Source organism: Phytophthora cinnamomi, assembly GCF_018691715.1.
Source record: "Phytophthora cinnamomi strain GKB4 chromosome Unknown Contig6, whole genome shotgun sequence".
In the NCBI taxonomy this organism is placed as follows: Eukaryota; Oomycota; class Peronosporomycetes; order Peronosporales; family Peronosporaceae; genus Phytophthora; species Phytophthora cinnamomi.
The window spans coordinates 1,154,927-1,180,570 of NW_027150939.1; the positions used below are offsets into that span (position 1 = coordinate 1,154,927).

The 25,644-nt window shown below is 57.6% G+C and overlaps 12 protein-coding genes across 17 annotated transcripts; 6 read left to right on the forward strand and 6 right to left on the reverse strand.

Moving 5' to 3' along the window:
• Positions 1-126: 126 nt before the first annotated feature.
• On the forward strand, positions 127-1,510 carry IUM83_07515 (ferroportin family; the record flags this gene model as incomplete). The annotated part of the gene is made up of 3 exons (XM_067931819.1): positions 127-475; positions 542-591; positions 650-1,510. The coding sequence occupies 3 exons, from the start codon at positions 127-129 to the stop codon at positions 1,508-1,510; spliced, it is 1,260 nt and encodes a 419-aa protein (XP_067799192.1).
• Positions 1,511-2,595: 1,085 nt separating this feature from the next.
• On the reverse strand, positions 2,596-3,129 carry IUM83_07516 (uncharacterized protein; the record flags this gene model as incomplete). The annotated part of the gene is made up of 1 exon (XM_067931820.1): positions 2,596-3,129. One exon carries the CDS (start codon positions 3,127-3,129, stop codon positions 2,596-2,598), a length of 534 nt encoding a protein of 177 aa, XP_067799195.1.
• Positions 2,636-4,506, forward strand: IUM83_07517 (myotubularin-related protein 2-like; the record flags this gene model as incomplete). The annotated part of the gene is made up of 3 exons (XM_067931821.1): positions 2,636-3,547; positions 3,644-4,406; positions 4,469-4,506. The coding sequence occupies 3 exons, from the start codon at positions 2,636-2,638 to the stop codon at positions 4,504-4,506; spliced, it is 1,713 nt and encodes a 570-aa protein (XP_067799194.1).
• A 757-nt stretch (positions 4,507-5,263) lies between these two features.
• On the reverse strand, positions 5,264-7,914 carry IUM83_07518 (Sn1-specific diacylglycerol lipase beta; the record flags this gene model as incomplete). Of its 4 annotated transcripts, none has more annotated exons than XM_067931822.1 (4): positions 5,264-5,841; positions 6,007-7,149; positions 7,277-7,412; positions 7,507-7,914. In XM_067931822.1, the coding sequence occupies 4 exons, from the start codon at positions 7,912-7,914 to the stop codon at positions 5,264-5,266; spliced, it is 2,265 nt and encodes a 754-aa protein (XP_067799190.1). The 4 variants fall into 4 exon arrangements, with proteins under 4 accessions (XP_067799190.1, XP_067799189.1, XP_067799188.1 ...); XM_067931823.1 differs by having other exon boundaries at positions 7,256-7,412; XM_067931824.1 differs by having other exon boundaries at positions 7,238-7,412.
• Positions 7,915-8,279: 365 nt separating this feature from the next.
• On the reverse strand, positions 8,280-9,451 carry IUM83_07519 (putative protein phosphatase 2c 52-like; the record flags this gene model as incomplete). The annotated part of the gene is made up of 3 exons (XM_067931826.1): positions 8,280-8,932; positions 9,017-9,227; positions 9,299-9,451. 3 exons carry the CDS (start codon positions 9,449-9,451, stop codon positions 8,280-8,282), a joined length of 1,017 nt encoding a protein of 338 aa, XP_067799187.1.
• Positions 9,452-11,180: 1,729 nt separating this feature from the next.
• IUM83_07520 (zinc finger family protein) lies at positions 11,181-12,769 on the forward strand (the record flags this gene model as incomplete). Its single annotated transcript, XM_067931827.1, has 9 exons — positions 11,181-11,228; positions 11,307-11,376; positions 11,449-11,516; positions 11,583-11,724; positions 11,795-11,874; positions 11,952-12,071; positions 12,148-12,335; positions 12,395-12,530; positions 12,605-12,769. The coding sequence occupies 9 exons, from the start codon at positions 11,181-11,183 to the stop codon at positions 12,767-12,769; spliced, it is 1,017 nt and encodes a 338-aa protein (XP_067799033.1).
• A 160-nt stretch (positions 12,770-12,929) lies between these two features.
• On the forward strand, positions 12,930-13,383 carry IUM83_07521 (Transcription factor S; the record flags this gene model as incomplete). The annotated part of the gene is made up of 2 exons (XM_067931828.1): positions 12,930-13,065; positions 13,142-13,383. 2 exons carry the CDS (start codon positions 12,930-12,932, stop codon positions 13,381-13,383), a joined length of 378 nt encoding a protein of 125 aa, XP_067799034.1.
• A 126-nt stretch (positions 13,384-13,509) lies between these two features.
• Positions 13,510-15,972, reverse strand: IUM83_07522 (HECT E3 ubiquitin ligase; the record flags this gene model as incomplete). Its single annotated transcript, XM_067931829.1, has 3 exons — positions 13,510-15,434; positions 15,506-15,757; positions 15,852-15,972. 3 exons carry the CDS (start codon positions 15,970-15,972, stop codon positions 13,510-13,512), a joined length of 2,298 nt encoding a protein of 765 aa, XP_067799035.1.
• Positions 15,973-16,190: 218 nt separating this feature from the next.
• IUM83_07523 lies at positions 16,191-18,687 on the forward strand (the record flags this gene model as incomplete). Of its 2 annotated transcripts, XM_067931831.1 has the most annotated exons (7): positions 16,191-17,017; positions 17,105-17,186; positions 17,266-17,356; positions 17,441-17,883; positions 17,968-18,098; positions 18,170-18,295; positions 18,357-18,687. In XM_067931831.1, the coding sequence occupies 7 exons, from the start codon at positions 16,191-16,193 to the stop codon at positions 18,685-18,687; spliced, it is 2,031 nt and encodes a 676-aa protein (XP_067799138.1). The 2 variants fall into 2 exon arrangements, with proteins under 2 accessions (XP_067799138.1, XP_067799139.1); XM_067931830.1 differs by lacking the exons at positions 17,968-18,098; positions 18,357-18,687 and having other exon boundaries at positions 17,441-17,786; positions 18,170-18,299.
• Positions 18,688-21,363: 2,676 nt separating this feature from the next.
• IUM83_07524 (Adipocyte plasma membrane-associated protein) lies at positions 21,364-22,614 on the forward strand (the record flags this gene model as incomplete). Its single annotated transcript, XM_067931832.1, has 1 exon — positions 21,364-22,614. The coding sequence occupies one exon, from the start codon at positions 21,364-21,366 to the stop codon at positions 22,612-22,614; it is 1,251 nt and encodes a 416-aa protein (XP_067799036.1).
• A 274-nt stretch (positions 22,615-22,888) lies between these two features.
• Positions 22,889-23,470, reverse strand: IUM83_07525 (uncharacterized protein; the record flags this gene model as incomplete). Its single annotated transcript, XM_067931833.1, has 1 exon — positions 22,889-23,470. One exon carries the CDS (start codon positions 23,468-23,470, stop codon positions 22,889-22,891), a length of 582 nt encoding a protein of 193 aa, XP_067799037.1.
• An 821-nt stretch (positions 23,471-24,291) lies between these two features.
• IUM83_07526 (Retinol dehydrogenase 14) lies at positions 24,292-25,539 on the reverse strand (the record flags this gene model as incomplete). Of its 2 annotated transcripts, none has more annotated exons than XM_067931835.1 (1): positions 24,292-25,539. In XM_067931835.1, one exon carries the CDS (start codon positions 25,537-25,539, stop codon positions 24,292-24,294), a length of 1,248 nt encoding a protein of 415 aa, XP_067799038.1. The 2 variants fall into 2 exon arrangements, with proteins under 2 accessions (XP_067799038.1, XP_067799039.1); XM_067931834.1 differs by having other exon boundaries at positions 24,292-25,005.
• Between the last annotated feature and the right edge of the window lie 105 nt (positions 25,540-25,644).

Sequence of the window (25,644 nt, forward strand, 5' to 3'; positions counted from 1 at the left end):
CTGCGTCCGTCGAGTAACACAGCAGCAGTTGAAGTGTACACAGTTCGTCACGGACCCGACCAGGTGGTTACTTTACGTAAACGCAACACCATTTTTACCGTCATTCCAGCGCGTCGGTCTCTGATCATGCGGCGCTCCGCTCGGCTCGTGGCCGCCGCCTCCCGCGCCGTAAAGAGCGAGGTGTCGAGCCCAGCCACCCGATGCATCTCAACACCGACGCTTTCTTCATCAGCTGCAGCAATTTCCACCTTGGAATCGGAAGTGAAGGCGGAGAAACCCGCCCCCGACCAATGGACCTCTCTGTGCAGCACTCGGGAGCTCTCGTGCGCCCTCACGCTGGAGTCCGGGCAGGTTTTCGCCTGGCGGAGGTATCCGAAGCAGTACGCAACCTGGTCAGGTGTAATTGGACGCCGGGTCTTCGCTCTGCGCGAGCGTGACGACACTGTGCAGTTCCGATGTCTCCATCCACCGGACTGTATGTGGATCTTAGCGTGAAGTGCTCAATGAGGGTGAAAGCTGATGATGATGTGTGTGTGCTTAGTGCCAGTTGAGGACGGGGTTGGAGAGTTATCGCACTACTTCAGACTGGATGTACGCTGCTACGGTGGCTGGAGGGGTAGAGGGACTCTACTGACACTGTCTTGTGTAGATGCCTGCTGACCCCTTGTATGAGCGCTGGACGAAGCCGACGGACCGGATGACGGAGATCATTTCGAGACTGCGGGGCCTGAGGATCGTGCGGCAGGACCCGGTGGAGTGCTTGTTCTCGTTCATCTGCTCGTCGAACAACAACATCGCGCGTATTCAAGGGATGGTGGACAAGCTCAAGGCGACGTACGGAGACTTGATCTACGAAGGAGTAGAGGAAGACAATGAGAAGGAGGCCCAGCATTGCTTCTATGCGTTTCCGTCAGTTGACACACTGGCTGCCAAGTGCGAAGAGGCCACGCTGCGAGCGCTGGGTTTTGGCTACCGAGCAGCTTTCATCGTGAAGACTGCCAAGCAGCTGCAGGCGCTCGGCGGCGCCTCCTACCTCTACAGGATTCGCGATGGCGAAGATGTTCTGCCAAAATTGAAGAAACTCAAGTCAAGTAAAGATGATGGTGGAAACGAAGCAGAAACTGCTTCATACCATGCGTACCAAGATGAGCTCATGGTGTTCGCTGGCGTCGGACGAAAAGTAGCCGACTGTGTCGCGCTCTTCTCCCTGGAAAAGCTGGAGGCTATCCCAGTTGACACGCACGTGTGGCAGATCGCGTGCCGCGAGCTGGATGCGAATCTAAGCGACCGGAAGAGCATCACGCCGACCGTGTACCGAATGGTAGGGGATCTATTTCGTACTCGGTTCGCGCCACAAGCTGGCTGGGCGCACAGTGTGTTGTTCGCTGGAGATCTCTCAGCTTTCAAACCCGATGTGCCTGGCGGAGAGAAGGAGAGCAAAGCGAAACGAAGCTCTGCCAAGTCGAAGACGACCCCGACGAAGCGGAAGACGGGTGTGGCGAGTGCTTAACCAAACGGATCCGTTCAACACCTACAAACTGCTCGAAACACCGTGTGACACTGACAATATACCCCGTGCACTACAGTCGCTGCCGGCCATTGATGATGGAGAGCGGTCGATTACGAGAAGACTAATCGTTAATCAATGCAGACACCCACCGTCAATAAGAGCTCAGTCAGTGGATTCTGGGATTGTATCCAGTATCGGCAGCCATCTCTGTAGCAGCAACAAGTTGGTCCTCATTGCTCACATCATTTTCAATCTCTCCTCGTTGCGACCATGCCAATGAAGCTCCTCTCAGCGCTCGCAATTTTCCTCTTCACAACTTCAGAAGCGAATGCAAACTTACGCCCGACGCCACGTCGGTTGCAGACGTACACGCAGCCGTCGGACTACGTCGGTCTCATGCTCGAGCGCGTGAACCTGGAGCGCGCAGCACAAGGGCTGCCTGTGCTTTGCACGAACAGCAAGTTGCAGGCGGCGGCCCAGCGCCACTCGGACGACCAGGCCGCCAACGACTTCATGGACCACGTGGGCTCCGACGGCTCGACGATGTCGCAGCGCGTCTCGGACGCCGGCTACGACTGGCGCGGCGTCGCCGAGAACGTGGCCGCGGGCCAAGCGGACGTGACGGAGGTCATGGACGCCTGGATGAACTCGGAGGGCCACCGCCACAACATCCTGGGCGACTACACCATGCTCGGGGCTGCCTACGCGTACACCCCTGACGGACTCTACCGCCACTTCTGGACGCAGGACTTTGGCCGCAGCGACACCGAGCACTGCGACAGCAGCGCGGACAGCTCAACCGCCTCCAGCTCCAACAACTCCAGCAACAACAACCCCAGCAGCTCCTACAACTCCAGCAGCTCTAGCAGCAACAACACCATGTCGGCGCCCAATCGGCGAGACTCTCGAGGTCCGTCCTCGTCCTGCCCCAGCATCCATGTATCACTACTACCCACAGTGCTGACGGTCGTCCTCGTCCTGGTCACTTCAACTATGTTACACTTAATCTAAGACTACTCCACCCTAAGTACGACTTGAAAATGACTTCGTCTCAGTTCGTTTCGCCCGTGTCACAATCAAAAACGTCAGGTCGTCCACAGCAGCACCGGGATATCTCTTCGAGTGATGTCCGCCCCCGCCGGCACCTGCACGGCCACCACCCACACGGGCGCGCGCTGCTCGTCCCCCTCCACGGACGCGTCGGGCCAGTGCGCGCACCACGCACGGATGGCGCGCGTCATGGCGCTGGCGCCCAAGCTGCTGGCGCCAGCGAAATCCCCGGCCTCCGCGTCCTCGGCCTCCTCCGCCTCGTCCAGCCTCTTCCCGGCGTCCCCCGCGCACGTTCCGTCGCCCTCTCCGACGTCCTCGTCCTCCTCATCTTTCGACATGTCTCCGCTGCACGCAGCGCTGTCCGGAGACAACGGTCTCACGTGGCTGCCCGGCGAGTCCGTCGTGACGTCGGTCTCCTGCTCCTTCGTCTTCCCCGGAGCCCTGAACCTCCCGGACATCCCCGGAACGCTGCACATCACGACGTTCAGGCTGCGGTTCGAGCCGCAGAGCTCGTCGCTTAGAGGCGTTGGGGGCTTCCACAGACTGCTGGACACGGCGCTGCGGGGCATGCCTCGCGCGGCGGTCGCGAGGCTGTCGTACCCCCAAGCTACGACGGTTGCTTCGAGGTCCATGAACTCGTACGCAAATGGGAACGGCGTGCTCACGCCCACGAGACTCGTGGTCAAATTCAAGGACTTAAGGTCGTGGACGCTGGGGGGAGACGTCACGAGGCTCTTGCCGGCGTTGAACCGATACGCCTACGTGGACACGCCGCTGAGTTTGTTCGCGTTCACGTCGATCGGACCCTCGCAGGAGGATATACAGGCGCATGGGTTGTACGACGTGTACGAGGACTTCGCCAGGATGGGTGTGGCACTGCGAGATGGAAGCAGTGCGTACAGAGTGACGGAGCTGAATGTGGCATTTGCCATGTGTCCGACGTATCCGAGACAGCTTGTGGTGCCCGCTGCTGCTAGTGACTCGGAGGTGGGGGCGGTCGCTGCGTTTCGATCAAAGGGGAGGCTTCCTGTCTGTAGTTACGTGCACGCGCACAATGGCGCTGCGTTGTGGCGGTGTGCGCAGCCTAAGCGCGGCATTTTGCACGCGCAGAACCCGGCGGATGAGCAGTATTTGCTGCACATTGCTCGTGCTTCGTCGGGTTCTACGTCGTTGTATTCGGGGACACCGACGCGAAGGATCTGGATTGCTGATTGTCGCCCGGAGCTGAATGCTCGAGTGAACAATCTCACCGGCGGAGGCACCGAAAGCGGAAATCTAGCTCATGCGCGGGTGACCTTCCTCAACATTGGCAACATTCACGCCATGCGCGAGAGTATTGAGGCACTGCGTGGCCTAGGTGGCTTCATGGCTGCGACGAACAACACTGAGTCGATGGATCTATCGTGGGGCTCTCGTGTTGAGGACACCAAGTGGCTTTCCCACGTTCGCCGTGTCATGAGTGGAGCTCTGCAGGTTGCACGCGCGCTCGAGGCCCAAGCGACTACCGTTGTCGTGCACTGCAGCGATGGCTGGGATAGAACAGCTCAGCTGTGTGGACTTGCGCAGCTCCTGGTAGACGCACACTACCGAACGCGCCGAGGCTTCCTCGAGGTTATCGAGAAGGAGTGGGTTCGTGCAGGCCACAAATTCCAGGATCGCGTGGCACCAGGCAAAGCTGAGGACGATGACGATCAGCAAGCTCCTATTTTCCTGCAGTTCTTAGACTGTGTGTGGCAGCTGATCCGCATCTTCCCCACTTACTTCGAGTTCAACGAGCGTATGCTCGAGGCGATGGCGGACGCGGTCTTCTCGGGTAGATACGGTACCTTCCTGGGCAATTGCGAGCGTGAGCGCAGCGCCTGGAGTGTGCGCGAACGAACTCCATCGCTGTATGCGTACATTCTGCAGGACGACCGTTTTGTGAATCCATTCTACCGTGCGAGTAGCACTTCAGCGCTCTTGCCCGATTCCACGGCAGTGCTGCGTCAAGTCACGCTTTGGACCTCTTACTACTTCCGGGGATCTCCGCTTCCAGCATCACCAGCTGGAAACCCTACTCCACCGATGTATGCATCGAACGATTCAGGGGACGACAACCCAGTGTCAAATGGCGCCCAAGAAGACCTTGAGGTCGCCATGGCGGCCGCGTTGCGTAGAATTCGCGCGTTGGAGGACGAGCTGCGGGCTGCTACAGCAAAGCCTGCACTTCCACTAAGACCAGCTCCTGTATCGTATCCCCCGTTGTATCCCGCTTCTTCAGAATCTGACATGTCCGCGCAGATCCAGCAGAGCTCACAGCCTGACACACCTACCCGATATCAAGATTATCAGCAGAGCTACACCAATGGATATCACCACTCCAGCAGTAGCAGCAGCATCACGAGCAACGATGGAAGTGTTTCCTCTTCATCTCCTGCTGCTGGTCCGGTACCAATAACAACGCCGACCCCAACGTTCACTCCTGTTCCTGCCCCAATACAAGCAGTGGCACAAGCATCGACGTGGACATGCAGCCTATGCACGAAAACGAATGCGGCTGACGTCCTTCAGTGCGTTGTGTGTGGCCGCACGCCCCGGTGATCAGCTTAGAAGCAAATTAAACTTAGGGAATAATTCTGTATACCATGCATGTATTCCACCATGCTTGCGTCTCGGCACCGATGAAATGTATCGGCAAACTTCTCCCGCTAAATACTATCCTCCCTACAGACACTCGCGTTCATGCTCGCTCTTGCGCATACGCTTGACGCAGTCCTGAAGTACATAGTGCACTTTGTCCGGGAAATGATCGTCCAGCATAGTACGCCCGATGCGGATTTTGCTGAATTGCCCTTCTCCAGCCCAAGCAAAACGGTAGTTGGTGCGCGCAGTGCAGCAAATACCACCACCACCAGGACGGCAGCACACCCAGCATCCGGCTGCTCCCTTGGCGCGCACCACACGTTTGAGATGTACTACACGCCCAGGGATGGTCAGCTCGTGAATTGGCTCCGATTCTTGGATACGCTGCAGCATCGTTCGGTAGTTGGACAAGTGCGCAATGAACGGGGAGCGCACTCGTTCACCACCGTAGCCGTCGTCGTCAAAAGCAGAGTGCTCGTCGGAGCTTCTGTGCAACAGCTCGTCTGGAGTGCGCCACGCGATAACCTGACGCAGGATAGCAGCCTTGTTTACCTTGCTTCTCCCAATCAGATCCAACACGTGATCGCGCAGTTCTTCAGCTGAAGTGAGCGACGACCGTGCAATGATGTCGTCACCCACGACAACCGAGACCGTGAAAGCTGAACAACGAGATGCCAGCCCAGGAGACATGGTGCAGCCTGGAGGACTGAAAGCAAAGCAGCGAAGCTGCGGGTACTTGGGACGTAGCATCACTGACAAAAGCACAGCAGTGCCGGCTCCGAGCGAATGACCTGTAAGCACAAGGCCGTAGTCGTGATAGGCGCCACGCTCGCAAACGTTGACTCCGCTGGTAGCTATGGTCGCCGTGGATTTCTCGTCAAAGAGCATTTCTAGGACACCAAGACGATTGAGCTCCAAATACACCGACTCGGCACAGGTGAGAAAACCCTGATGCGCGTACTCGCCAGTTCCATCACATCCCCAACGATCAGCCACATCGTTCATCGACATGCCATACGCGATGGCATCCGTAAGACAGTCTTCGAGCGACAACGTGCCACGAATCGCAATAACAACCTCCTTGCGCTCGTGGTCAAGCATCACCGCAAAAGCTGGTTGATACACCGAATTCCGGAAGCTCGCATACACAATGTCGTCGCTCTTCACCTTGGTCTCGAGCTGCAGAGCTGTTTGACCCAGGTGGAACCAGTTGTCGCCGTGCACCCACCGATGTTTGCGACGAAAACAAGAAAACGCCAGTCGGAAGGTTCCGGTCCATGGATGGGACCATACGTACAACATCCAACCGTAGATGCCAATCGCATACTTTGAGAAGTGCGCCAACTCCTTCAGACGACTCGTCAGCTCCACGTCATTGAGATGTGGGTCTGTTGGGTGGTAATAGAAGGGTTTGGTCGACTTGCCGAACTTGGAATCTTCTTTCTTCATCTGTTGCTCCTCCTGGGGCTCAGGTGAAGGTGGGATATCGATTGAAGCGAACCGGTTCGGCTCCTCTCCGTCTACCGCCGATACCTGCGACGCAGTCGTCGCAGAAGGAGTACTGGCAGTGTCTTGAGCAGCAACGGGACGATCGCCAAGCAGATTCATCTTGCTCGTGCTCGCGCGGATTCTAGCACGTAACTTGCCAAGCGTCTCTTCCGCATCTTCATCTCCTTCACGATGCGGCGAGGTTGCGATGACTTCATGATGATCTTCGTACGCCTGAACCGCTGCCAGCAGCACGAAGCCCGCCACGATGTCCGAAATGACAAGGTCTGGACTACCGTAGAAGAGCCTCGAGAATACCTTAGCCACCACGGACATGCTGTCATGACGAGTACCTGCTCCTCCGAACAAGTTGCACGTGAAGCACCGCAAACACATGCAGCAGCGCGTGCAACGCTGCTTCCAGAGCCGCTGGCTGTGCGGCACATACACGTCCGAGCTCGGCACCTCCCGATCCACCTCTGCAAATAGAAACGCCACATCACACAGCAACACAGCATCAGCACACTACTTCCCCGGGTCGGGCCCCTCCCAGGCCCCCCAACGTACCGTCCAACAACGACTGACGTTCAGAATCAATTGCGTTACCATAAGGATCCAGCGCGCTGCTGGAGACCGGGGGTTTCTCCTGGTCGATGGCATCCTCTGGCTGCGCGTCGCCCAGGATGCACACGCCGAGCGAGACCGTGAAGCTCACCTCCGCCACAAGGAACCCGCCGACAGCCTGAATAGGAGGTAATCATTCCACGACGTAATCACCTCAATTAGCGTCCCGCAATGAGGCACTCTATAAATAGCGAGCGCCTCAATCGCCTCACCAGCACGAATCGCGCGTCCGGGCGGCACATGTCCCTGTAGTACCAGCAGCAGAGCCCCGCCACGCCGTACGCGAAGAGCAGCACGGACCAGAGCGCGTGCACCTGCAGCATGCGCGGCATGAGCACGCGGCGCTCGTGGTCCACGATGGTGCCCTTGGCCGACACGTGCATGACCATGAGGTAGATGCAGCCGCGGAAGAAGAGCAGCGGCGCCGCGCCCAGCATGTACCAGAAGGGCAGCCCGCTGTCGTCCAGCGCCGTGCTCGAGCAGCGCCGCCACAGACTCGCGTACAGCACGCACAGCAGCGCCAGCGGCAGCTGGTACAGCAGCAGGAACAGCGCGGGGCAGTACAGGTCGTCGCTGCCCACGACGCGGCTGCGGCGCCCGAACACCTCCAGCGCCGGCATCGCCTCCGTTACGCCAGCGCTCGGCTCAGATGGAAAAGCTCTATGCGAAATGAGGGACCTCTACGGGGGACAGAACACAACTATTGGTGTGGGCCACGTAAGTCGGTGGCGCGAGTGAGATGGGTACATTTTTTTCGATGGTCTTGTTGCACTTTTACGTCGCATATCCTAGCGAAAAGCGAGGACATGTACGAGCTCACCACATTGTGAGGAAGCGGTTGAGGTGCGTGTGTACGTAGTAACTTAGCATTAACATTAAGGACATAACTAACTAAATAACTGCGGCTAGCGCCTGGCGGGGCGTAGAGTGTAGCGAGCATTCCGATGGCTCGCTGGTGTTGTGTGAGTTGTGTGTTGGCGGCGACTTAGTCGGCGGTGACGTCCGTGCGGCTGGTGGTGAAGTCGTAGGCCTCCAGCTTCACGACCATGACAGTGACGTTGTCAGTGGTGTGTCTCTCCAGCGCGAGCGCCACGAGCGCGTCCGCGGCCGCCTGCGGGTCCTTGAACCGGGCCGCGAGCTGCGCCGCCGCCTTGTTGGTGACGACGTCCCAGAGGCCGTCCGTCGCCAGGATGAGGAACCGGTCGTTCTTGGAGATCTTGCGGGTCTGCACCTCCGGGTCGCACGAGATGTAGGGCTTGAGCGACAGGTCGCCGATGGAGCGCGACACGGCCAATTGGCCGTTAACGCGCGGCACGTCCAGCATCTTCTTGAGGGGCCAGACCTTGTACATGAAGTCGGGCTTGCCCGTGACGAACGCGCCCTTGGCCTCCAGGCGCTCGCGCTCGTCCTTGCGGTTGGGCTTCTGGTCGAAAGACATGGCGATGGCGTCGCCGTTGCGGGTGACGACGACAGCGCGGGAGTCGCCGACGTTGCCGACGTGCAGGAGGCCGTCGCGCACCATGGCGACGAGGAGTGTGGAACCGTCGTCTGTGGCGAACGAGCGGCCGTGGCTTCGTCGTGCAGCGGCGGCGATGGCGGAGTTTGAGGCGTGGCGGGCGATGTTGCAGAAGTCAGCATCTGCACAGGAGGAGGCAGAAAAACGTTAGGCACTGGCATTACTTGCAGGGGTGTGTGTGAAGTGACGGCAGCGTGACGACGTACCGAGTGCTCGTACGGCGTTGGTGATGGCATCGTTGACGGTGGACTCCTCGGCGAGCTGCTCGAGGATCCGAGGGAAGATGTTCTCTGCGCAGAAGCGGGAGGCGCGGTCTCCGGCGTGGCCGTCGAAGATGCCGAAGCAGCCGCTGGCTGAGCTGGAGTAGCCGTTCAGCGTGAGTCTCTCTACTACCTTGCCCCCGATGAAGTAGGCGTCCTGCAAGAGAAACACAAGGGTGAGCTACATGGTCGCGGGGCCGGTGAGGGTGTATTATGCAGCGGACGCACCTCCTGGTTGAGCTTGCCGCCGCGGTCGGTGGAGATGCCGACGGGGACGTCGTAAAGGTCGTCGGTCTCGAGCTGCTTGGTGGCGGGGCTGGCGGCGGCGTCCAAGTCGCCCGTGGGCTGCTTGCGCTTGTGGTGGAGGGCGACTCCGGTCATGTGAGCGGTGGGTGTGGGTGGGTGTGGCGGGTCGGCACGAATGTCTCGGTGCGGCGTGAGCGCTAGGGTGCAAAAAGCGTAATGACGCCCCTCGGCGACTTGCCGGGCGAAAGCAAGTTCACATGTCAGCGCGGCGCCCGTCGCTGTCCCGGCTGATCACGGCGAGCTTGTGGGGCATGTGGGCTCTTGGCGCGCTGGACTCTCGGCGCATAGTGGGCGCCAGTCAACCCCAGCTCGTCGTAAAAGCAGGCGGCGCATGTACCATCCTGCGTGCAAGAAGGAGAGACTCGCCGCTGGGGAGCTCTACCTACTAACGCATGTGCTGCAGCGTTGGAAGACCCCGCCGCCATGGAGCGGAGGCGGACAAGACTGCGTCCTAGTGCCTGGCGCCAGGCCCGACCCCTCTGTGCCGGGGCGGTGGCGGTCGATCGGCCCGCGCTGCCGGTGCCGGGCACGGCACGCGCAATGGCCGGCACTGGAATCTCGAGATACTGCGGCGCGCAGTGTTGGACTCGCCCCGGAGACGCGGAACCATCCGGCGCCGCGACTGGACGCGCCGTGCAGGGAAAGCTCCGCCGCTGGTGGTGACCAGCACTTCCCGAGCGCTGCAGCCGCAGACGAACCGGCCGAGCCGATCTCTCGCCGCGCTCCAAACTTTAATCTGCGTTCCGACGACCGTCACTCCGCCGACTTTGTGCAAGGAGCTCGCCCCGAAAAAAGCGTGCGCGCGCTAACGTCCAGCCGCACCGGTCTCCGCGGCCTCCATGGCTGCCTGAGAATTTTGCCTTCCCTTGGGGCATTTTTTGGCATGAGCTGGGCGGGCGAATCGCAGATCTGCCGGTCTGCCGGTCAAGTTGCATTCAAATCGCCGGACCAACACTCCGCCGCTCCTGGCCGGTCGCTGCAAGCGCTGTCACAACAACTGCAACTGCGTGGCCGAAGTCTTCGTAAACATGCGACCACCGCAGAAAATGAAAAATGAAGGCAGTCGCGGATAGTGTTCACCACGCCTGCGCGCGTGATGGTCCAGAGATTGCTTGATCACGCAGAAGTGGTCACTGCAAGAATGCCCCCACAGTGGAGATGACTCCACTAGCGGAGAAAAGGTTACAAACCCGCACTGAACGAAGTGCATGTAACGCATGATTTTCTCGCCTAAGAACGCAGAATCGCCCCCGCCAACCTTCTTCCTCATTTTGATCAAAAGTGCGTAAATCGGGTGTAAAGAGCTGCAGTGCGCCGCCAAACGCAGCATGCCGATAAAATCCACGACCACCAAGCCCACTTCAACCTGCGCCTACAACAACTGTCGGCTTGGGTTGCTCCCGAAGTCTTCTCGTCTGGTTGGATACCCCTAACAGTCTTCCTCTTCGAACTTGCCTCTACTGTACTTCCTGCACTCACATGCTGATGCCCTTCATGCCATGCCCTCAACGTTGGGCCTTATTAGAGCGTAGTTCACGGCAGTAGCCCGCGGGTGTAATACAGTGTATTGTGCACGTTCGCCACCAGTACATGTAGCACCTTCCCGGATATGTGAGTACTGCAGGGCTCGTCACTCAGCAGTCAAAAGCACTGCTCGACGGACGTCAAGTGGGACAGTCAAATACCTACAGTGGACAGCTGTCGTCACACGTCACATGGATACACTTCATCGCTTTGGACAGGTGTCATCACACGTCACATGGATACACTTCATCGCTTTGGGCGGGTGCATTTGGCGAAAAGCATGGCGTCGTTCGACGACTTGGCGTTCACAGGGCCGCCCTCCGCCAACGTACGCGGGCTTGCCAACTTACCTTACGAGCCCCTCTAACACCACGCCTCCCCCGTGCCTGAACGTTTCGATCACCAGACTGCAGCGACTCCAGCGGCCGAGCTCTTCTGCAAAGACTGCAACGAGGCGCCGCAGGCCACGACGTCAGGTGAGGGAGGGAGGGAGGCTGCTGCTGCGCTGTGTCAGTAGCTGACTGAGTTGTACTTTAATGCTGCTGCAGATGGGAAGCGGTGTCTGGTCTGTGGATGCGAGCTGGAGCGTCGACAGCAGGCGACAACAGCGACCCCGGTGTGCTGACGCTGGATGCGGCAGAAGGCTGTAATTGCTACTTCTGACAGAGGCTTGCTGTCGTAGAATATGAGCGGCGCGCTGTTTGGCGGGACCGAGGCGAGTGCGCAAGATCTGCAAGCGATGGTGATGCGTTTGCTGACGCAGATCGGCGGCGACTGGAACGGAGGGGACTCTGGAGCACGTCGCCCCGCGTCCGACGAGGCTGGTGCGAATGTGGAAAGCTACTTGGTTTTATCTGAAAGTACTAACTGTGGCTGGTGTTGGGAACACCCTAGTGAGAAACCTGGGGTCTTTTGTGGCAGACCAAGCCTCAACCGTTGAAGTGGCAGTTGTGGTGAAGGGAATCAAGGGCGAGGTGGGCAATCGATCCTGCGGCGTCGAGGCGAGGGATAACTATTGCTTAATGATTCGACTTTTATGCTGTTTGGCTAGGTTATCGCTATTCCGGGAAACTTTGGTCCATGTGAAGCTCTCAAGGAACGCAACGTGGTCGTCGCCGATCCATTTGACGGCGCAATAGCTTTTCAAAATGCCAACGAGATGAAGGATAAGGTCTATGCGCCGTGTTCGAGAGCGCTCGATATTTATCTCGACCCTCTCACGGTTATCCCTCCTTGCGTTTATGCAGATTGTGGTGATGGCTCGCGGTGGCTGCACGTTCGCACGCAAGGTACTTCGAGCTCAAGAGGCGGGTGCTGCAGGTGTCATTATCATCCAAACGGTCGATATCTGGCCGTACACGATGACAGACTCCACGGGCGAAAGCAAGGGCGTGACAATCCCGGCGTTCATGATGAGCGCGAAAGTTGGTAACGGGTACGTTTTGTTTGCAGGTCAATATTCTACAAGGTCGCTATCTGATACTGTTACTATAGCTTTGTGGCGTTTCTCCGGCGCAAGCGCGACGAAGGTGTTTCGGCGGACGTTATCGTGCGGAAGGATGCGCGCGAGTGCGTTATTTGCCAGGTGGAGATGTCGATAGGCATGAAGGTCACGCGGATGCCGTGTCAGGTACGGGGATGTGGCCTGCCTTCGCTTTTGCCTTCCACACTTCCTGACCTTGTGCCTTGTCCTCCGTGACGCAGCACATGTTCCACACGGCTTGCCTGCACGAGTGGCTGCAGATCGGCAACTCGTGTCCAATTTGTCGCGTCGAGATCGCCGCCAAGCGCACCGCCCACAACGGCTCGTCAACTTCACAGAACTCACAGCAACGCGGTGACTTCGCGTGGAGCGAGTGGTTCTCCTGATCATGGAAAGTCGCACAATTAATTTTGGCCCCACTTTCATTTCCAATAATTCCGTTTCATTTCGTCCGTTGCTGCCACAACTCGCACATTGTCCGTCACCGACCAGGATAATTGGCTGAACGGCAACCATTGACACATTAGCGCGCCTGCAGACACAGCCATGTCGACCGAGTTCTTCGCCTCCAGCGCCACAGCTACGGGCCCGGCCTTCTGCCCGCACTGCGGTACCATCCTGGACCACCCGGACACCAACAGCATCGTGTGCTCGGCCTGCGAGTATCGCTGCCGCTACCAGGGTGCGTCCAATGCTCTCTGTGACGATTGACACATTGACACATTTCCCACTAACTCGGTATTCCTGGCGAATGGCAGACCTGCCGTCGCTGACTGTGGTGACCCGCAGCGAGGACAAGCCGGCGCCCAAGTGGTTGGACGCCGAGAAGGTCATGAGTGAGGTCACGGGCCCGGCCCGCGCCACGGTGGAGGAAACGTGCCCTAAGTGCAACAACCCCGAGATGGACTACTACACGCTCCAGCTGCGCTCGGCCGATGAGGGTCAGACGGTGTTCTACGAGTGTAAGAAGTGCGGCCACAAGTTCTCGGTCAACAACTAAGCAGCAGCAAAGTCGGTCGGTGGACGCCCTCCCGCCCACGCACCATATAGATATATCGATACATGTACGTTCACGCAGAGGTCGTTTGTGGTTGTGTTGGTTGTGCTATCGTTGGAGGTGATGGATTTACTGCATGGTGAAGCCGGTGATCTCCATGTTGATGACGAGGGTGAGGTACGTGACGAGCTCTTCATAGGAGCGGTAGACAGGCAGGTCGAGGCGATTGAAGCACGTGTGGGCTTTCGGGTAGAGTCCTGTGGGCGGGGCGCCGATGGACACCAGTTGGAGGCCGAAGCGCCGTATGCGGCCGTCATGGCTCAGCAAGGCTCGGAAACCTTCGGCTGGCACGCGAGAGGTGCCGGTGACGAACTGCAGCAAACGCGCGCGCTCCTCTTGTGAGAATACGCGGACTGCCTCCCAGAACCACTGCACAACTTGCTGCTCGCTGCTGGTGGGTGAGTTGAAGCCTTGCTCGGCGCGCACGTAGCGGACATCGGTGTGTGATTCCCAGTCGGCGACGTCAATGGATGGTACACCGCACAAGAGCAGCTCCAGCTCTTGGTAGTCGAAGACAGCGAGGAGTGAGCGTGGCAGTACATCATACAAACCCTGAAGCAGCGCCGCAAGTTGCTCGCCTACGCCAGCGAACATTTTGTGCTTGAGCAGCAGGGTCAAGTACTCTTCCTTGTTGGCGTCCGTCACGGGTATGTCTTTGCCGCCTGGCTTGAGCTCATCCGTGACAACCGTGCCATCACTTGTCTGCCGCTGGATAGTGAAATCGAGCTCGAGAGCTTCAGCGCCATCATTGTCACGCAGCCAGAGAGCGTGTCGATGGAGTTCGGCATCCAGGAATTCGAGATCAGAGAACGAAATCGGTACCCCGAGGAGGTGCTTGAGGAGAGGGAGAGCTAGATGCACCGTCATGAGCTGTCCCTCCAGAAGACACTTCGCCAACAACCGACCGACGAACTGGAAGCAGTGAAGATGATCTCGATGAATTTCCCGTGAGTTCGGGTTCAACCAGTAGCCGGATTGATCCGCGTGCGTTCGCTGGAAGAGCCCGTAGCTCTCGTCGAAAAGTTGTTCACACAAGAGTAAAACCCACTCGCGCAGTAAACCACCAGCATCCAACCCCGGTTCGTCGATAAATTCGATTCGCAAGCGCTGGCGGAGATCAGCTGCTGGAACGAGCATGAGCAAGTGCATGGACTCTCCCAGCACCGCCTCGCGACGGATTTTCAGTAACAGGTGACCTTCATCCCACGGCACAGCTATTTTGCCCAGCTCTTTGAAAAACCATCGCACTTTCAATTTGAATGGCAGAGCAGCAATCGACTCGAAGTCAATGTAGCTGGTGGCTCGCGGGAACTCGTCTAAGTCGATTGAAGTTACTGTGTCGTGCTCGTGCACAAGCGTGTCTGCTGGAACCCATTCGGCTTGACCTTGCTCGTTGACATGACGCACGTAGCCAACCGACGGCTGCGCTATCAGTGCATCGTCGGAGCTTATTGCTGAAGCTGAAAGGGCTGTAGGACTTCGACAGCCACAGGCATTCTTTCGGATTGCAGCGGAATACTTTCCATCAGCGTCTGCCGACTCGACCATAGTTAACTCCGTTTCCACGCCCAGGCCTTCTCTATTGCTGTGGTTGTCCATCGCAATCGAAAGCGGAGATTCCTGTTCGGGACTGTAAGCATAGGCAGCAGGCGCTGACAATCGCTCAGCCTCTGGAGTACTCGGCAAGAGGGAGACTGCAGCTGCAGGCAAGCTGGCGCGGATATTCGCGGCGAGGTGGCTGAGGCGAGACGGCTGGCAGTGACCTACGCGCACCCAGCGGAACTGGCCGTCGGGCGTTCTCTCACGTTGCCACAAGTGGCGTCGCCGCGCGCCTCGTTGCCGCTGGTTTAGGTTCATTTCATTCAGCCGGCGCACATGAAAGGAGCGGTTTCGAGCAGCCAACGCTGCCTGCGACTCTGGCGTCTCGGTTGTTAGGAGCTGGAACGACTTTCTCGCTTGCTTCGTGGTCGTCGCTGCCACCCCCTGCGAGATAACTACGGGCAAACGCAGCAAGTGAGGTTACTAATTGAGTTCCGAGCGCGTCGTTCCTCGTAGCTCGTCGTACCTTCTGGGGTTCCGCACATGAGGCACTCTCTCTTGGCCGGGTGGTTCTCGTGGTAACAGACGGAGCACTGCCACTCGGCCTGCCCGTCCTGGACGACGCTGTCCTCGAGCAGGTGGCGCTGCATGTTGTTGTTGAGGTTGTCGTCGTGCTCGAACCGCTCGAGGCGGCGCTGGTGCACGCAGTAGAGCAGCATGGAGCCCCCCGCCAGCGCCATGACGACGCCCAGGAACACGTACATGTAGAACTCGATGGCTGGAGGCAAGACACACACGCACACACAGACACACACAGCACACAGCTCAGTCAGACGCACCAACCCAACCACAGATCTCGCACCGCAACTCACTCTGGCGCTGGTGGGCGGACAAATCCCCCATGCTCACGTGGCCTGCGCTTCCGTCAAGCGACGTCGAGCTCTCGTTGATGCCAGGCAGCAGCGACGGCGCCGCCCCAAAGCGCTGCACCATTCACTCCCAGCGAGCGAGAAAGCGGGCAACTGCGGCGCCGACAACGCCCGCAAGTCGTTTCTAGGGGGCGTCGTCACTGCAAGTCGCACGGTACAGTGGCCGTTAGCAACAACTTCAACATCCGGTGACAATCACTCCTGTCTCGTCTCGGAAAGACTGCACCACGGCCTGATTCCGTCTGATTCCCAGGACGACCGAAGACCATTTACAGGAGGAGCATGGCGGACGCGCCGTCGCCGCCTTCGCCGCCCCCCGCGCCGTCCTCGCCGCCCCCGCCGCCGCCCGCGCAGGCGTCTCCGCCTCCGCAAGCGTCCGCCACGCCCGCCAGCGCGAAGAAACCGGCGCGCGCCACCCCCAAGGCGCGCAGAACGGCGCGCACGCCGCCCGTGCTGTCGCTGGCCACGCCCGACGCCGCGCCCAAGAGCAGAGGCGGCAGCAGCTTCTCGTCGCCGCTGCCGCCCTGCCCCGAGGACCCTCCGGCGCCGCCGCCGCCCTCGTGCACGCCGCCCAAGTACCGCCCCCTGGAGGAGAACGAGAACACGGAGGACGAGCAGGACGACGCGCGCAGCGGCGAGAGCGCCGACGAGCCCGCGGAGCCGCAGAGCTTCCCCACGCCGCCGCCGCCGCCCTCTCCGCCCGTGGCCTCCCCGCTGGGCACGCCGCCGCCGCCCCCGCCGCCGCCCTACTCGCCCCCGAGCGCCAAGATCGCCGTGGACCTGTCTGGAGCCTTGGAGAGCGCCGTGAAGGCCGCGGAACAGGAGGCGCAGGCGCCGCCGCCCCCGCCTGAGACCCCCAAGCAGAGGGACGAGAGCGGCGGGGAGGAAGGGGACGACGAGAGGGACGAGGCCGCCGCCTCGGCGGAGCTGCTGGGGCTGGCGGACGCGTCGCCGTCGTCCGTGATCGCGTCCATGAGGAGCGCCGTGAGGGAGAGGGAGATCATGGCCGCGGACTCCGTGAGGGAGCCGCCCGCCAAGAAGCCGAGGTTCTATGTGGGGGACATCGACAACTACAGCATCATTGACAAGGTCGGGTCCGGGACGTACGGGTGCGTCGGCGTTGGATTCGGCTATTGGGTGGTTGGTGGTGTGGTGGGGAGGTTGGTTGACTGACTCTGCGGGTGTGGATGGTGTAGTGAGGTGTTCAAGTGCCAGCACAAAGTCACGAAGGACATTGTGGCGCTCAAGAAGCTGAGGCCGGATGTAGAGAAGAACGGAGTAGGTGCTGCTGAGAGGCTGACGAGCTTGGAGCGACACGTGAGCTAAGTGTTTGTTGGCTCGGATTTTGCGTTTTCAGTTCCCCGTGACCTCGATTCGTGAGATGAAGATCCTCAAGTACCTCAAACACCCGAACATTGTGGAGCTGAAGGAGATCGTATCTTCCAGTGGTACGTTGCCTACTCGCCTGACGCTATAATGCTTTCCTGAGAAGTATCTCAACATGTCTGCACTTCATATTGGGCACCCTGCAGCTCCTCCCAAAGAAGGAAAGAGGCCGCCGCTGTACTTTGCGTTCGAGTACATGGAGCACGATCTGTCTGGTCTGTTGAACCACCCGCGTGTTAAGTTCACTCGCACGCAGATCCAGTGTTATATGCGGCAGCTGCTCACTGGCATTGCATTCATGCACCGGAACAAGATCATCCACCGCGATATCAAAGCATCTAACCTGCTGTTGAACAACCAGGGCATGCTGAAGGTGGGCGATTTCGGTCTCTCGCGGTTTTGGAACGAAGTTAACGCCAAGGCGGGGAGATACACAAATAAGGTCGTCACGCTCTGGTATAGACCGCCGGAGCTTCTAATGGGCTCAACGTCGTACGACTTCTCGGTTGATATCTGGTCGATTGGTTGCATCTTCGGCGAGCTGTTACTGGGAAAACCCATTTTGCAGGGGAAAACAGAGATTGAGCAGGTACGAATATGTTGAACTGTGGCTGCGCTGGATTTGGAGCTGATACGTACGCTTTTTTTTTCGTATTTGGCAACCGTGTTGCAGCTTCAATTGATATTTGGACTCTGTGACATGCCCACGGAGGAAACCTGGCCCGGATTTTTCAAATTGCCTGGTGCTGAAAGCTTCCAGATGGATGATAAGTATGTGTGCCCCTTGCGCGAGCGATTCAAAAAGTACGTGGGCTTGGGTTCGTCATTGCATCGCACCGAAGGGCTAACCTTTGCGGAAATGTTTGGTCGTTCAGTTTCCCTCCGCATGCGGTCGACTTGCTGGAAAAGCTATTACAATTGGACCCTGCAAAGCGGATTACGGCCGCGGAAGCCATGGACCACGACTACTTCTGGCGCGTACAAACCTGCAAGCCGCGAGAGTGAGTAGCCAGCTCCCGAACTGCTTTGGAAGAAAACTAACATTTGCTGTTGATGCTGTAGTTTGCCAAAGTTCTGCGTGTCGTCTACTCATGAGTACCAGTCGAAGAAACGTCACCACGAGGAGATGGCTGCAGCGGCCGCAGCCAACGGAAAGGGTAGCGAACAACACCGCAGCGCGCGTCAGCGTGGCGAGCGCAGTGGGTATCGCGAGCGCAATGACCACTACCGCAGTGGTGCTCATCACCACAGCCGATCCGACAGAAGCCGGCCTTACCGCCCGCACCGCCCCAACAGCGATTACTACGATCGGGACCGAGATCGCAGTCGCAGTCGGAGTCGTGAGCGCCATCGAGACCGAGAACGTGGCCGCGACCGGGAGCGCGACCGCTAATTCATCACCCAGTCAGACGCAGAAAAGACCAATAGTGATCATTATCAACGGAGCACGCACGCGTTTAGTGGAAGCAAATTTGTGTTCGACTTGCTATCAGTTTGCAAAGTAGTAAGGTATTGCGATTGGGTTCGGCATCTCTTTGGGCACTTTGTAGCGCTGTGTCTCATTTCCGAACTGTTCTTGTAGGCAGCAAGCTTCGGACAACAAACGCTGCAAGGATCAATTGAATCGACCATGCTGCGTGCTGGTCGAAGTGAGGCTAGAGCAAGCGATAAACTCGACGTTGTCGTGGTACATCTTCAAGAAATCTCAGACTAGTAGCCCCCAGGACAGAGTCCGTCAACGAGACCAAGAAGAAGGGCGTCAGCAACGACGAACCTTGATGGAATTCGAGGGCTCGCCGCTATGTTGGTGGAACTACAATACTCCAAGGAATACATCGACAACGTCAACGTTGGGGCCACTGCAGTCGACGCGTCCTTCGTGCTGTTATCGTTCTTGTTGACGATGTTGTTCCACAAAAAGAGCATCAAGCTGGTGGATCAACGCACAAGCTATCGCAAATGGGGATACGTTCTTGTCTACTATTTCATGAAGAGGTTCTTCCGCGTGTACCCGTTCTTCGCTCTGGTTGCACTCTTGCTGTGGTGGCTGCCGTTCGAGTACCAAGAGCGATTCTTCCTAGTGGAATCGGCAGACAAGTTAAGGTGCTCACGTTCGACTTCGAGCACCGCTACTTAATGTTATGAACGCTGTCGTTGGAGATTGCCTACTATTTCTTCATTCCAGTGTTCGTGGTTGTGGTGGTCAAACTACGCCAGCTTTGATGGGTCGCCCAACTCGCGTTGCAAGTCTGGATCGTGTACGATGGCGTGTACACGTACAGGTTCCACCACCAATTGCTTCGACCGCATATCTCGACATTATTACAGGGATCGCTCGATCTCGTGGTCTTTGTGAAGCCCGATGCATGGCGTAACGAGACCGGATTCAAGTTCTGCAAATGGCAAATGCTGTAGTGGAGTATATCCTGCTCGTTTTGTTACTCAGCGAAAGCTTCCGAATCTTGCTTTCCACGTGGGTTCACGATAACATTGTCCCTGTTCCTCCCGGCGACCCATTCAGTGGCCTGCTAGCTTGTGCCACCGTGATCGAGATGCTGTTACCGCCATCGGTGTCCACGATACTCGAATGGACGTGCTTCGCCACTGGGGCAAGTTCAGCTTCTATCTCTACTTGCTTTACCCCACTGTCATTTACTCAGAGACAGTCGGCCAGAACACGAATTACTACTAATGGTTCTTGATACCACAAGTATCCCTGCTGCTCCTGGTGACTTCGACGTCGTACTGGCTGGTCGACTAGCATTGTACCAAATAGTGCAGAGATTTTCTCGGATGCTGACACAGTTCGAAGCGAGATGATTCTGCCACCGGAGACTAATCGAACCGAACCTCGCCAACGATAAAAAGCGTGGTGAACGAATGACGGTGATCTAACCTAAGATCCATCGCTAACACGAAACTGTACATATGGACGCAACCTGCGCTGAGCTGATCCTCGGCACTAAGCGCACCAATGTCAGTGGCGCTGTCGAATGCCGGTGAAGACAAAAACAACGAGTGACCCCATACACGAGACGCCAAGGGAGGTGGCGCAAGCGGCCGAACCACGATGACGCGTTGGCAGTGCTGAAGAAACCTGGGAATGCATCGCTTTACGGCAGAGTACAAAAGCCAATGCAGTGTTGATGGAAAATCTCAACCTTCGAACCAAGTTGGAAGGACAGATACGCGTTGGGCGAACTCTGGAAAGTGCAATTGACCCAGCACATGACGAAGGTTTGCCGACAACAGTCCTGGAATGGGACGACCGCGTGCCTCAAAAATTTCGGACGAGTTAGTCTATACCCTGCTTGAGCAACGTTTGGAAGAACCCTACACGCGTGCGGACGAGGCTTTGGGGACTACGAAACCTACATGCATGGAACTACGATGTCAACTCCACTGTCCAAGTTGATCATGATTGACGGGGTATATCTTCCTCCTAATACAACACACGCGTGTTACCATTTCCAGTGGAGAGTGTGCTTCTTGCTACCCAGAACTGCCTTAGCCATGATTCGGCAGGTCGTCCGATGGAGCGGTGTTGTAAACTGATAAAAAGCGGAGACTAGGCTTGCTCTTCTTCAGTGTTGGAAAACCTTCTCATGAACGAATTCACGCCGTAAATCCGGTTGCAGTATTGTGCTCCTTTGCGCAAAAATTGACCGGCATGCCCAGCGAGCGGACCACCCAGGATGTTGACGGGCGCAGCTAGGTATTCATGAGAAAAAAAAAACTCAGATTGACCTGCTTGCCTTCGTGTTGGTAGCAGCAGCACGACCCGTACAACGAAGCACAGGACGAGTGTCTCTACATAGTGTCATGGCCACGATCTTGAATGCAACTTAAAACCTCCACGACTGCAATAAACGACTGAGCCTTCGCTCTGCATGGACCATGAACTTCATGGTCGAAAGTTCATGGGATGAACAGTATACTGATCTGATTCAACGTGCCGCGGTAATCATCCGGTCGTACTCTTCACACAATATTGTGTACCAACCGTTACGTGAGGCCCAAAAAGCCTCGACGGATCATTCGTCAATCAGGCGTGCCCCCCTCCCGAGCAATGCTGGCGCTGCGCAACTTCCTGTCTCGAGAGCTGCTCGCAGCATGCTTCTTCGTGATGCTGCTGTCCTCGGCGCTGGACCAGTACCCGGGCGAGGTGGATCCGCAGCCGCTGGACTACGCGTACGAGCTGCGCACCAGCCAGCAGGAGATGCGATACGATAAAACCAGGGCGCTGGTCAGCAACACGGAGCTGTTCGAGGCGCCGCTGGCCGAGTCGCTCTTCCTCAACCAGGCGCTGAGCGCCGAGGACCTGGCTGTGAGCCAGGACGGAGTGGCCTACGTCGGTCTGGCCGACGGCCGCCTCGCCAGCTTCGGGGCTGCAGCCGACGAGCTCCGCAACTTCTCGAGGACCGGACGCGAGGACCCCGAGTGCGGCACGCTGCCCATGGAGCCGACGTGCGGACGTCCGCTGGGCCTCGTGTTCGCGGCGTCCAAGCCGTACGCCAAGTTCCTCAAGAGGATCCCGGACGCCAAGCTGTTCGCCGGTGACCAAGTGCTGCTCGTGGCTGACGCCTACAAGGGCTTGTTGCTGTTCGATGCCAACGGCAAGCGCACGCTGCTGTTCAGCCGTGTCGGGGAGGAGCACGTGAACTTCCTCAATGGCATCGCTGTAGTACAGGAGACGGGAGAAGTGTACGTGACGGAGTCTTCCCGTCGCTTCCAGCGCAACCGCGTGGTGATGGAGTTCTTGGAGCGCATGCCGACGGGATACTTGCTGCGCTTCGACCCGAGGAACGAGCGGGTGTCGATTGAAGCCAGCGGTCTGGGTTTTCCGAACAGTCTGACGCTGGACAAGGACGGCAGCGGCTTGCTGGTGGCGATCATGTTCCAGAGCAAGATCGTGCGCTTCGACTTCAAGACGAAGAGCATCAAAGACTTCGCTTTCCTGCCCGGCGAGCCTGATAATATCTCGATTGAGAAGGTGGGGGCTGGGGAGAATGAAACCGAAGTGCTGATGGTGGGAATGGTCTCTCGCAACGACGGAGGTATCTTCAGCCACGTGAAGGGGAGTGTGAAGATGCGCAAGCTGCTGTCCCTGCTGCCGACGTGGATGACGGTGATCTTCGTGCACCGCCTAGGGCTTTTCGCCTCCGTTGACTTGGAGACCGGCGATATTCGCCATGTGTACGAGGCTTCGCAAGGCCAAACACCGATCGTGTCAGGAGCGTCTCGCTTCGGTGACCACATTTACCTGACGAGTTGGGCTCGCCCTTCGATCACGCGCATTCCGGCGGCTCTTGTGCAGTAAGGACGCGAAGGATCGTTTTGTATTGTAGCTTGGCTTATAGGTAAAGGTTACTTCAAGGCGAAGAATTTGTTAACAACAAATTCTGTAAGTGGTCTCACATTAGACTTACACTTGGTACATATACCAACGAAGGAGTAGCTTTCACGAACTTCGCATGTTCATACATATACACCCTTTGATCGCACTCATCAACTACAAAACTGATGGCTTTCGCGTCTTATGTTGGGACAATTCTTCATTTTGGTTTAATTAGATAAATTCTGGAGGCATCCTCCTAAAAGCCGGCGAAGGGAGGATACTGCTGCTGATGAGTCTCCTCAGTCAGTATGGCGCCCATCAACTCGTCCGGTGCTTCCACGCTGCCAGGCCACGGGAGTTTCTGCGCCTTCAGCCTCACGTGCTCATCGATTGTGCTTTGCAGCGTCTTCACCACTTGTAGTTGTCGCGCAACCATCGCTCGGAGTTTCCGGTTCTCCACGAGCGCTGCGTACACCTTCGGGCTTTGGTTCGCCTCGCAAAGCTTTTGAAGCTTCGCAGCCTGGTTGTGTTTGCCTGGCGCTGAAGGAAGTCTTCCGGATTGGTGCAATGCCACCTTCAAGCATTCGAGCTCGACAACCTGAGACCTCAAGTACTTGAGCTCGTCGTTCGGGCGCTTCCTCCAGCGTGTCTTCGAGCGGGTGTACGGGAAAGCGCGGCCTCCTCTGTCGCACCCGGGTGTCGTCACCGAGAACGCTGGCCCAGGTTGCTCGAACAGACTGACGAGGAGTTCGCTGTCGTCGCTGCTTGATCCGTCCGAGTCGGTTGCCACCGTGTACGCCGGCACCTGCACGCTCAAGGGGTCTTGGAAGGTATCCATCTCGAAGTCAATTTCAAAGTGAGCAGGCAGATCGTCACCATTTCAACGGTAGGCTATCCTGGAAGAGGTACAGATGTCACTTTCCATTTGGTACGTCCGCCGGGTGGATGTTGGAACAACAACGTTATGGGGATTTTTGCGGCAATCAAGGGTTGCCGTTCAGACGTCCTAAGCATGCATATGCCTCCGATCTCTGTTTTGACCAGCAAGGCGATCCTTTGTATTTTTAATGTCTAGCTCGTGTAGCGTGACGGCGTGACAGCCATAAGGTGTATAGAGGTCAGGGCTTGCCCGCCCGGATAAGGAACAAACTTATTTAAACCACAGCTGTACGGACATCGTTCCATGCGATGCGAAGACGTTTGCGGCCACCAAATGGTGGCCGCAAGCGCCGCAGCACGTTTTCTATTAATAACCAAACAACTTTCTTATCCCAGCAAGACACGTACAAAGACCCTCGACTATTGATACAACTGCGCCTGGAACCTCTGTCTTCAACAGCAACACAACACAACCATCCCGAAGGAACGTAATTCCGAGTTTGCATTTCTTTCAACTGCACAAAGCTTGTGGCACAAAGTGCTTCAACGCGATCAATGACCACTGGTTACATCCCCCACGAATTGTGGGGGGGGGAAAATGACCTCAATTTGACGACTTACAACTACCATTAAAAATTCTGGGCTGGACGTTCATTTGTAGCCCAAGTGTCCAAGTTGGAAGATCGCCGCGACGTTAGCAGGAAAATAGGACAGCCTTGAACAAAGTGGTCCTCGTAGCTAACGCGACGAAACAGTATTTACTAGGATGACTGACCTGTTTCACATACTGACTTTTAATTGCTCCAACATCGCCTGGAACATGCGCTGGCCTGTGCGTTGGTAGGTACGCACTACGACGTCTGCCATCTCCTCGATGTCTTCTGACTTTTGCACGTCATACTCGGTTTCCACAGGTGTCAGCCGAACAGCAAGCCGCATCATAGTACCCGGGGATCTCCCTCCCATCGTGAACATTCCGAGCTTCTCCATGGGGATCGCTTCCAGCGAGATGTACGTCTTCTCGAGCAAACGAATAAATTTCGAGCCACTGTACTCGGCGTAGCCTGACCAAACGACCACGGTGCGTTCACCCTGAGGGATGCATAGCTGAAGAACCCTTGACTTGACGTCAGCTAGTTCTGCATCGGGGAGCCTGAAGGTATCCGATGTGATAGCATGGAAGTACTTGCCGAAGGATTCATAATGCCGGCAGTGCTTCGCCGGCCCAACCCTCGAACCGTGGCTCAGGCAATTGCGTAGCGAGCGAGCGACGTCCGCCACCTGGAACGGAAGCATGCGCACCTCGTTGTGCTGGAACGACACATCGTTCCCGTCACGGTGGAGCAGAAGTCTCGAGTACAGTGGGTAGCAGATCTGAGCGACCCCGCACTCTTCGAGCACTCTGTCTACGTCCGCGTACTGGTGCTCCTTCTCCCCGTCCAGCAAGGAGAAGATGATACGGTCCGACACATCCGCTTGGCTCGGCCAGGACATCTTCTGTGTCCTGAGTTTCCTGTGATCGTCGATCACGGTCTGAAGCGCGTTCGCCACCTGGAACTGGGTGAGTATCATCGAGCGAAGCCTCCGGTTCTCAGCCAGTCCGGCCTTCAGCTTCTTCCTGTGACTCTCTTCGCGGAGTTTGCGGAGGGTCTGGTTGGCGGTCCCTGCATCTTCTCCCGAGCCCAGCAGCTTCGTCCGTCCGTCCGCGCAGTTGAGGCTCGCGAGCAGCTTTTCCAGCTCGGCCACCTGAGACCGTAAGTACTTGAGCTCGTCGGTTGGACGCTTGCGCCACCGCGTCTTCGATCGGGTGTACGGAAACGGGCGCCCCACTCGGTCGAATCGCTCGCTCGTCGGTGAGTTGCTCGACCCACTGGGCTGGTTGAAAAGGTTCATCAGCACGTCGTTGTCGCTCTCATTGCTGGACGCGTCCGAGTCGGTCGTATGCGTTGAAAAGGAGGGCTTTCGAGTCTCCAAGTCACCCTCGGGCATACAGTGAAGTAGCTTGTGCGAAAAGCTCGGCACACTCATCGGAGCCTCACCAAATTCCCGAATGAGTCCATCGTATGTCCATGCCGCACGGTATTGTGGACAGTCTTCCCGTTACTGATGCTGTTTCGTTTGGATGGCGGAGCG